Source organism: Epinephelus moara, chromosome 9 (assembly GCF_006386435.1).
Source record: "Epinephelus moara isolate mb chromosome 9, YSFRI_EMoa_1.0, whole genome shotgun sequence".
NCBI lineage: Eukaryota > Metazoa > Chordata > Actinopteri > Perciformes > Serranidae > Epinephelus > Epinephelus moara.
In genome coordinates, this window is record NC_065514.1 from 22,673,628 (window position 1) to 22,685,512 (window position 11,885).

The window sequence follows — 11,885 nt, forward strand, 5'->3', positions numbered from 1 at the left end:
GTTTTTATGACTCTTTTTTGTCATACTATACTATAACCATTTTTAGGACTTGTTTGGTCGAACTATACTATGACCGTTTTCATGACATTTTCGTCATACTATACTATGACTATTTTTATGACTTTTTTTGTCATACTATACTATGACTGTTTTTATGAGCTTTTAAGTCATACTATACTATGACTGTTTTCATGACATTTTTATGACTTTTTTTGTCATACTATACTATGACCATTTTTATGTTTTTTTTGGTCATACTATAGTATTACCATTTTTATGCCTTTTTTTGTCATACTATACTATGACCATTTTCATGATTTTTTTGGTCATACTATACTATGACTGTTTTCATGACATTTTTGTTATACTATACTATGACCATTTTTATTCCTTTTTTTGTCATACTATACTATGACCGTTTTTACGACTTTTTGTCATACTATACTATGACTGTTTTTATGACTTTTTTGTCATACTATACTATGACTGTTTTCATGACATTTTTATGACCATTTTTATGACTTTTTTTGTCATACTATACCATGACCATTTTTATGACTTTGTTTGTCATACTATACTATGACCATTTTTGAGTTTTTTTAGACATGCTATACTTTGACCATTTTTAAGACTTATTTTGTCATACTATACTATGACCGTTTATTATGACTGTTTTTGTCCTACTATACTATGACCGTTGTTATGACATTTTTGACAGACTATAATATGACCATTTTTATGACTTTTTTAGACATACTATACTATGACCATTTCTATGATTTTTTTTGCATACTATACTATGAGAATATATAATTTTCATAAAAAACTGAAAAAGCTCCACGAAAACTTTCAGTACATTCATGAGTTTGTATTGAAGAGGCTTTAGCACACAAGGATAATTAGCCTCTGTCATCAGGTGCGTTGGCATAGCACAAAGTGCTTAACATGGAAAGGATTGCCTGCACACTGACTTGCACTTACACAGCAATAGTTTACATATATGAGGAAATCATCCATCCTGAATACGTAATAAACAGTTTCTGAATGCATAATGTTTGTGTCTGGGTATTTCAGTGACCCTGATATTTGCCACTAATTTTCATACCTATTCTTGCAGGTATAAAAATATGATTTATAGCTACTTTAAGTTACTGTATTACTTTATAATAGTGATGAAAGAAAAGTCTTCTGATTTAATATACATTTTTAATATTTCACATTCTTCAGAAAAAGACAATCAAAGCCACATAATAATACATATGTCTTTTTTTACAATTTAAAATTTACAATATAATAATTTATTATTACAATTCATATAACATGAGATGTAAATACTGAAAAAAGGCATTGTTTATCTTCATTTAAACAATATCCATGGCTTTGAAGATATGACATTGGACTGAATAATAAAATGATTAAAAGGACCACGTGATCCCTACAATCACTGATACTTAGCGATTCAGTGGACAGTACCTCACATGTTTACAGTAGTTTCACACAAACTCTCTGGGCACCTGAAATTTTTTCCTCAAAATTATTATCCTATTGTCCTGCCATATTTTCTATGAGTGCACATTTTTACCAAACATCAAATTCTCCTGTGAGGGGAAGTTATTTTCAAAGATGCATTTAGCATATTCATTTTTAGGTCTCATTTTCAGTCACTCATTTGACCATATTATTACCATATTGTGTGTATAACATCATGTCTTATACTGCGCTGCTTATCCATATAATGCTTAACCTATATTTCTTTCAGCAGAGCTTGATGACTTCTGCCGTGTTGACAAAAGCCACACTCCAGTGACAAGTTTTAACTTATTATTAGATTACAAACTTTATGTGATCTTGCAGTAATCATTAAATCTAGCGATAGCATCTGATTTCTTTTTTCAGTATCAGTACTGTTGTTGTGTTTAGTCACATACCAAAACCCAACAAATTATGTAAAGCATTTCCTTAAAAGACTTCAGTGTGGCAAAAGCATTGTATTGTTTTTGTCTTGGGTGCATACTCCACTCTGTTAGGGTCCATTTGTAGTCTGAGATATAAATGTCCTTGAAATCAGTAAATTTTCCATAGCATTAAATTTGGATACTACAGTATTAAAAAGAGAGATGACAAAAGGATTCCTAGATTTCTGCAATGAAATCAGCGCTGAATTGAAAGTCTATGAATGAATATGATGTTTGAATGCCACCCACTCTGTCTTTGCATAATTTCAACAGGCTGGCAGCAGCCTATTGGTCAATCCTGTTACCACACAAAGCCTTGCTATTTCAGTTGAATCTATCAAATGTAATATAAGACTAACTACATAGTTTCTCACTTACTTATTTCAAATTCATGATGAAAAGCTTTTTTTTTTAATTAATGGGAATTTGAAAACAAGAAAGTGATTTTCAAATGGCTTTAACACATTTCAATTTCTCCTTTGAAATAAAGGTAGTAAAGGCAAATAAGTTATGCTATTGGTTTTTTCCTTTTTTTTCTCTTCTGTTCCAGGTAAGCTTCAAAGCACCGAAAAGGAACTACAATATTACATTCAAAGTATTTAAGCCAACCAGTTTTGCTTGGCTGAATGATATTTTACATGTTCACACTGCAGTTTCTCATTGATATGTGTGATCACTGGCATTTTGCAGTCGAGAAATATGTTCGCTCCAGGTTTTTCTTTTTCTTTTTTTAAAGTCCTCTGTCTCATAATAAAAGTAGGCCACACAAAAATACGTTTTTCGGTAGCTTTAACACAATGTCCAGTGAATTCTGAGGTTTTTTAGGCTCTCCTGGTTTTCAAAATCCACCAGTCACTTGAGAGACACCTGCTGCAGAGTGGGTGACGAGGTACATCAATCAATGATGTCATTTAGCAGGGAAAAGAAAAACAAAACGTCTCCGTCTCCAAACTCCAGTCTCATCGGAGCTTGGTGTTGCTGTATGTGTTACGCTGTACAGAAATTAGCTTTTCCATGCAGGTGGTGCGACTGTCATGTATAGAGCCGTGCCACGTGTTACTGGGAGGTCGACCCTCTTCGCTCCGGCAGTAGACATACGCCATGGTGTCGGTGCGGCTCTGGATGTGGGTGCTACGCAGGAGGGACCGGCAGTAGTGGCTAATCTTCTCCACCCTATGTAGTATCAGGTTGGCTTTTCTATTAAAGGAGAAAACAAGAGAATTCAAGCTCAACATCACACAAATGTAATTTAATGAATCCAATCAAAAGTTGCCCTCAAGTTTAAATAGAGATCCAGAAAAAGAAAGAAAACAATATATGGCATTGTTTCTTCATTTGCACCTCCACTGGCTTTGTGTCTGCACGAAAGCACAGCTTTAAATGTTACCAGGATTGAAAGAATTGCAACTGTGTCTCTCCTGTCACTCTGAATGGACTGCCAGTCTGGATCAAAACCACCACATGCAATTGCATTTTGAATTCTTGGGTACTGACTCTGCTGAACACTACACCAGAGGCAGCTGTCTAGAGTGAGTGAAACTAAGAGTTTTCTCCCCAGGTCCAGAGTCTGGAGCTGCTGTTTACAACATGAAGGAGCCATATGTCAGGTCAGCTCAAGTTAGAAAAGATGCCTCACAATACACACACACACACACACACACACACGCACGGATCTATTCCATACTTGCAAAACAAAAACACACCTACAGAACACACCTACAGTATTCAGAGTTGTTAAGCTCATATGGATACTGAAATGAGGAAAACACACGCAGAGAAGGGCAAAATTCCATTTGTTTTGAAAAGCAGTGTCTGCTGAGCATCAACATCTGTCTTTAGTTAAGCAAGGAGTACAGACATCCTTTTCACTTATTTGCTGAAAAGGGGGGGGGGGGGGGGGGCATTTTCTCATTTCCCTTAAATTCTTACGTCTGAAACAACAGAATACCAAACACATAATCAAGGGAGGCTTGCAAGCATGTGAGCTATGGGCAAATTAAACGCATTCAGTGCCATTAGTGATGACAAACAAGGAAAAAAAAAAGAAAAAAACAATACAAAATATTATCTCTGCATGATATTTCAGGTTGCAACTTAGGCTAAGCGAAGATTTGGCTGCATGTGATTTAAGCAACTGGATCTTAAGTAACTGATTACAACACAAACACAGTTGCAAGGGAATGCTGCCCAGAACTGAAAACAACCTCAAATCAAAGACACTGATATGTGGAAATAGAAAAAGTACATTGCAGTACAAAATAATAGTTGTGTTTACAGTGAAGGTAAAAAAAAACAGTAACTATGTATCACAGCATGTCCAGAGAACAATATAATTATGAAAGCAGCTAGTGTTCAGTTGTAACAATGCTGGTGGACATTTGGGGGCTCCTGGGATTGTCAGCTCCTGGAGGAGAGCTGACTGTGCTTACGTTTCACTTGGCCATTCTGTTACCTTTTAAAAGGCACCACCAATAGAGCCTGCTTGTAAATTACCCCAACGAGGCTCAACCCTGCCAACTTCAGGCAGTAAATAATCCGTGCTCGCTCATCCAAAAGCCCCCCCGCACCCTCCACCACCCCCCTCCCCGTAGGTGCCCACACACAAACACACCATCCGACCACCCCAATCCCCATATTTAAGTCCCGATGGCCAACCCGTGCCTCCCACCCCCCTTCACCAATCAGAGAGAAGCATAATCTTCCTACAGACCAAAGTTATTTCACGATTATTATATTATTTATGGCTTGAAAGGAGTGCTTCCAGGCAGTGGGGGTGGACAAACCAAAACATTGGGCCGTAACTTAAGATCCCGTGTTGCTATCATCAGCGCTGGACCAACTTCCTTGTCAGACTCGCATACATGAATGTTTTTGTTCTACACTTTTTTTTCTTTTTTTTTTTAAGGTTTTTTTTATGCTTCCTCTCTTGCAGTTTCGTTAGTTGGTGAGATTCCCTTTTTCTCCATGTTGTCGTAACGTCTCAGTGTCTGCTCACACAGCAAAACAATCAATGAGTGCAGGGGTCCCCGTCATGAGGGTCATGGCTGAGGGGATGTCAGGGTGGCATGTTGTGGACATGGAGGGACGTTTTTTTTATGAGAAAGAAGAGGAAATGGAGTTGGAAGTTGAGTTAGTGTTAGCTGACTATCAAATTTAGTGTTTGGCTTGGCTGTCAAACACTGTTTTGGCATCACCATGGTAATGCGAGGAGCAACTGTAACCCCAGAGTTTTCACGGTGACCTTGCCCACTTGCTTTCCAGTAGAAGCACTTTGGAAAGCAGGGGGAAAAAAAGGAGGGGGACGGGGCAATTGTGCAATGGTGCTCCAGCTTAGAGGGGGTGCAGACCATGCCATGAGAAATGGCTTAATGGTCTGAATCTGGCAGCACCAGTTCAGTCAGCTTTGGCTTTTGTTATGTAAGAAACCTCAGGGTGACTGTAATTGATCCTACACAACACGATGACGTCATCAAACAAGATGACAAGCACACTTGGATAAATACTGGCAGACTGAAAAAAAAGGACATTTCTAGACAAGAAAACAACTGTTACATATAAAATCCTTAGACAACTGTAAAGTGGGAGTATTTAAAACCTCTTCTAAGCCTGCATGAGAAAACTGTGCTACTGCCCAGATCTTCTCACCTGGGGCCCAGCTCATCTTCACTACGCCAGACAAAGTCTCCAAACTTCTCATAGTGGGAATTGTAGTGGTGCTGGACTCTGTATAGCAGTGGAGGAGGGATCTCCATCAGTGTGTTGTAGGCCATCTGCTGCTCCTTGCCACTGGTGTAGCCATTATACAAGTTGTACACCTTGTCTGCTATCTCTGTGAGGGAGCAAGAGACAGACGAGAGACACATGGATAGCCAGGGGAAAGACGGGATTTAGCAAATAAGCAGATAAAAATGTGTGACAGCAATCTGACAGAGAACCTTAACAATTTGGGTACTTCCTAGAGACATATGGAAAAAAAAGGATTGCGGAAATCAACAAAGCATATGCTGATTTGTGCCCCTAATATAGGCCAGCTTTAAATACCCTTCCCATAATGCAACTCGACGTAGTCTCTCTGCCTGGCAAACGCCACATGATCACTAAATTGACTTTGACATGTGAAATTGGTGGAGTGCCCCTTTACAGTGTGCAGCAGCTTGTTTTAATAACCATGATATGTAATCAAGCATGCACACATTGTGAGAGTAGTTGTGATCAAAGAAGTCTGTACGTGAATCCTGACCTCCTTTCTGGAGTTTTGCTTTTTTGGGTTGAGACACGTAAAACCTGACAATCTAACTGATCAGTAGCGTATTTTGAATTTACAGTTAATCTTTTAAAACTGAGTCTGACTTGCAAACATAGAGAAAAACTGAAAGAAAAGCACAATTTTGACTTAGATGAAAGGGTGCGATGCCAAAAATGTATATGTACATGTACAAAATTGTGTTTGATGTTGAGATTTTAGTGATGAACTCTGTGGGTAAGCATCCATTAAGGTAAACTGTGATTATGTGAAAGGATGTAAGAGATGTGCCAAATTTGGAAACAAAAGAAGTACGAGAGAAAAAAAATCAAAAGATGAGAGTACCTTCGGCTCGGCTGTCATCCACCATTGGACAAGATGTCCGTACGGAGACAAAGCTTGACTCAGAGTGGGTCCCTCGGCTATCCACTGCATGGAGAGTAAACCTGAAAACGACAAATAAAAAAGCAACAAAAGCACGTTTATTACTTGTAACCAACATCCCAAGACCAGGTACAAAAAGTGGCAGGACTTTGCAGGAAATATGCACAAAAACAGCTTGAAACCATATCCAGTGTACCCTTGACCAAGATATGTAAAATTCTAACTATATAATGATCGGCAGTTTGGATATGCTGACACAGCCTTTAAATGGTTAAATTTTTTACAGGTTTGCAGGATAATGTGCTTGATGAGATACTGGTCTTGCTAGGTGATATATTTGATCAGATATAATCATACACTGACATCACATACTTCTTCAGAAAATGTCTGGTGAATAAGGAGCCAGGGATTGTGGGATTTAATTATATCTGAAAATGAGTGCAGCCAGTACCACAGTGGCAGAGGAGACAGGAGTAGAGGGGCATCTGGCTCGACTCCAAGCACTCCATAAGGACAAAGTTCCACTCTTTGGAAATGTCAAACATCAGAATTTTTTGGGTTCCATGACAGACTTCAGGGCCACTCAGTACCCTGATAAGATACCACAGTGAACAGTTCAAGACATTGCAATAGGAGACGAGACACACTGAGAAAATGCAACGCATCACAAGTAGGCCTAATCCGGGGCCACGCGGCTCGGAATAGAAAACAAATGACCTTTACATGTCCTTTTGAAAATGCCAATCGGTGTACTTCTGTATAAAAAGAAGTACAAGGACGAACTAGTCATATTGAATCTAAACTAGAATTACTACCTCACCGTTGTATGCCTTTGCCAACCAGTGAAGTTGCAGTATACATTCACATCTGTCCAGACTCATATAATGTATATGGACGTAGAAGGAATTTAATAAAAAGGGTATTAAGTGGGTTTTTTGGCGAAATGGATGTTATGATTCCAGTGAATAAGGTCCAGTAGGAAACATACTGTCCTCACTTGGAGACTATTTTTTAAAGAGGACTGATAGAGAGCTTCCACACATGGTGCAACGACAATCACCTGAAACTATATATTGGCCAAACCAATGAGCTTGTGATGGACTGCCAGGGCAGGAGGCTCAGTGTCCTGGTTGTCACTCTGGGAGAGGAAGTGAAGAGGAGGTTTGACATTTGGAATATAAAATGTCATCACTTCATTATTTCATGTAATTACACATTTGTGTGAAATTTTGTCATAATTAGCATACAAATTGATCTGTGATTTTTGAGGTCACAGTGGCCTTGACCTTTGACCATCAAAAACTAATCTGTTTATTCTTGAGTCCAAGTGGATATTTTTGCCAGATGTAATGAAATTCCCTTCAGGTGTTCCAGAGATATCACGTTCACAAGAATATGATGGACATGGGGTCACAGTGACCTTGACCTTTAATAATACTAATGCTATTACTAATACTAATACTAAGACTACTACTACTACTACTACTACTACTACTGCTGCTGATAATAATAATAATAATAATAATAATAATAATAATAACAATAATTATAAAAACGGTACACAAACAACAATAAAATCAGTCCAAAAACAGCTTTATTGAACAAAAGGAACTACATACGAGAAAAAAAAAAAAAGTAAATCATTATTATAATGATTATATTATTCAATAATAATAATGATAATTCCTTTTGTTTCATTGAACAAAATGAGCTACATATGAGAAAGTAAATAAGCAAAATAAAACAAATTGAAATTATCAACAGAATCAACAGAATAAAGGTTAATCCAATGCCTGTGCATTCAAACAGGTTCCAAGAAGTGACTTAAGAGATTAAAGATGAAAGTGAATTGATATTTGTGTGAAATGTTGTCAGAATCAGCATATGTAATCATGTGTTATAGCCAGAAATGTGTTTTTTGAGGTCACAGTGGCCTTGACCTTTGACCATCAAAATCTGATCAGTGTATCCTTGGGTCCAAGTGGACATTTGTGCCAGATGTAATGAAATTCCCTTCAGATGTTCCTGAGATATCCCACTCACGAGAATGAGATGGGCGTGAGGTCACAGTGACCTTGACCTTAAAAAAAAATAGTAAATCATTATTATAATAATTATATTATTTAATAATAATAATGATAATTCCTTTTGTTTCATTGAACAAAATGAGCTACATATGAGAAAGTAAATAAGTAAAATAAAACAAAATAAAATAATCAACAGAATCAACTGAATAAAAGTTAAAAGAATGCCTTTGTACACAAACAGGTTCCAAGAAGTGACTTAACAGGAGAGATAAAAGTGAATTGAGGCCACAAACCCTGGGAAAACACACTTATAAAAATATGTTTGTGAGAGGGATTTAAGGATAAGGGGCTTGCTAGTCTGATCTCCTCAGGGAGGCTGTTCCAAAAAGAGAGGAAGCCCTAACATAGAAGGCCCGCTCACCCTTGGTCCTCCACCTACAGATTGTGGAATGGCTAACCTTGGCTGATGACCTCTGGCTGCCACCAAGATCTGCGATATACTTAGGTGCGAGTACAAAGCGGGCCTTTAAAGTAAACAATAATATCTGAAAAACAATTCTAAAATATACTGGGAGCCTGTGAAGTAGCTAAAATAATGTGCTCTCTGAGTCTGCTGCTGCACTTTGGACAACCTGTAATTTGTGTAAAGTGTTGACTCAGACATGTATAAAGACAGTTTCAATAGTCCAAACAGGAGTAAATAAAAGCAGTCTCTAGATTTCTACAAGGTAAAATTGAACTGTTTTTGCAGAGTCTCCTGAGCTGAAGAAAACTAGAATGGTGAACCTTAATTTTTTGGGCTATACTTTGGGACCACCTTTGACCACCAAAATCTGATCAGTTCATCCTTGAGTCCAAGTGGATGTTTGTGCCAAATCTGAAGAAATTCCCTCAAGACGTTTCTGAGATATTCATGCAAATGGAATGGATAGACAGACAACCCCAAAACCTAATGCCTCAAGGGTGGCATGGATTAAGCCACCAATATCGGCAGCTGCAAGTAAAGAGAATGCGGTTCTCATGAACATGCACGGCAAATTGCCGCTGACATCTTGGTGAACGCTGAACTTTTAACTTGCCACTGCAGCTCTCTGTGTGACCATGGCAACCACAGGAACCACACAAAGGACAAAGACAGGAGCTACTTTTATTGACCTTCGAGTTCCCTGAATTATGTTGTATTCGTTGCTTCTTTAAAACATGTAAATATGACTAACACATTATATATAGGCTAGACATTAAATCTTCATTTGTATCAAAGACTATAGATTTAGTTATAGAAAATAGACACTATATGGACAGAACTGCATGTACACCCAAATATTATGCCCATAAGTGATTGCTGACCATCTCATTCAAAAAACATGTGCACGAACTTAGAGCTGGTGTGTCCACAAAACTGGCCAAGGATAATGTAGATACGGATTGGCTGAGGCCATCAAGCCAAACCTGTGGCCAATGAACCCATTAGCTCCAAATGAGGGAAACCTATATACGGTTGTGCAGAAGTTTCAACAGTATTTGAAATAAAAACAAAGTTGTTAAAGAGAAAAACGACATAAAGAATGAACAAAACAAATAAGAAAAAAATGGACGCAAACCTCATTAAAGAAATTATGGACTTCAAAGTCCATAATCGTTCTCAGTAAATAGGGCTTCAGTAAATACCAGAGCTATAACATAAAGAGATGGCCTCAACAGTTGTGCTCAATGGTAAGTATCAATGTTATCACCATAACTAAATGTGTTTTGTTATATTAAGATTAAATCAAGCGTTTTTAACCACTTTATTTACTGAATAAGAAAAGCCAATCAAGAACATTTGGCAAAGGTAGTGCTATCAGCCGTTGATCTTTGAGGACATGCAATGCAGTAGTCTTGGTTCTCACTGTGGTGTAAAAATGATACACGATGAAGTGGTAAGCTGCAATTGATCTTTCTTTGTGATGGTCTGACAAGCTGTTGAAGTAAGCATGGAGCCCACACTGTAAATAACTGCACTCTCTGAAAAAATATCATATTTCTGGAAAAATGAAACAGTGATTCCAGAGAGCAGCAGACAGAGGGGTCTACAGTCTGTGGTTGAAGGATATATCCAGGATGTCAAACTGACTCAGCAGCAACAGGTTAAAAAGACAAAGATAGTTAGAAGCTAAAGCTGAACTATAGGCTACAGATCAGATCAGATAATCGCAACAGAAGACAATGAATATAAAGGGAAACTTTGCTGATATTGAACCAGCTGTGTGGCATCACAGTGTGTGCAGATGAACAACGTTTGGCTTCGCCCCTGTGCCGCTGCCAGCACCCAGACCCCCGCTGCCGGATGGGCAGGGATCTTCAGGGAAAGTCGAACAACGTTCATCTACGTACAATGTGATGACACACAGCTGGTTGGATATCAGCAAAGTTACCCTGCATCCCTTCACTGGTTCCTGTACAGCAGGGTCGGTCTTTTTTTCACTGTTATATTCATTAAAAAGCAAAAGCAGCATGTGTATACATTCAGTAGGCTATGTCTTCCGTAACTAGCTAGCTAACCCCACACTTCTCAGGGTTTTACTTTGGTTTATTTTTTCAACCTCTCTAGGTAACGAGTATTATTAACACACGTGTCCCAGGCACAACGTTTAGCTCGAAATCCACAAAACCAGCCTGAAAATGAAGGAAATCTGAACCGATTACATTAGAGTCAATGAAGCACACCCTGCCCTGAGCTGGCCCAATGGTATGTTATGATTGGCCTGGCCCCGGGACTTAGTGAAGGGTCAATTACTAACCTGAAAACTGACATCTGCAAATGGGTAAGTTGGAAAGGTCACTAAAGTAACCTCAGGGTTTTTTTTTTACATGAAGGCCTAATTAACCCTATGGGCCCGAACGACGCATAGTGCGTCCAAATTCACATCTGTTCTTCTCTGTGGATTTTCTCCGCGACCGTGCGTCATAGCGAGAAGCCATGTGAAACAGCGGAATCATAGCTTTCTGACAAGGCCTGGCACTTGTTGGTAGTCCAATGTTTTCACAGCGAAAAAAAATGATAAAGTTACACTAAAATTATGTATAACAGAGCTTTCATACAGCTCTGCACACACGCACAGGAGCAGAGCTTTCCAATGATACCACACACATCATTGTGCTGTCATCCCATCATGCTATAAATCCAGATTAATTGTCTACAAAATAAAAACCTGACGAATTTCTTTACAATCCATTATACAGATCTTGTTATCAGTCTCTTCATATAGTGAGGAATATCGTATCTTACCACGTCTT

At 38.3% G+C, this 11,885-nt stretch overlaps 1 protein-coding gene across 1 annotated transcript in view; it reads right to left on the bottom strand.

Annotated features, from left to right (window-relative positions):
• Positions 1-1,259: 1,259 nt before the first annotated feature.
• LOC126395591 (astrotactin-2-like) overlaps positions 1,260-11,885 on the bottom strand; it is a 434,195-nt gene continuing 423,569 nt past the window's right edge. Inside the window, exons 21-23 of the mRNA XM_050053178.1 lie at positions 6,544-6,644; positions 5,601-5,784; positions 1,260-3,152 (exon numbers count right to left, since the gene is read on the bottom strand). Of these exons, the coding sequence (XP_049909135.1) occupies positions 2,915-3,152; positions 5,601-5,784; positions 6,544-6,644 (523 nt within the window). The 3' untranslated portion in view covers positions 1,260-2,914. The remainder of the gene's footprint in view (positions 3,153-5,600; positions 5,785-6,543; positions 6,645-11,885) is intronic.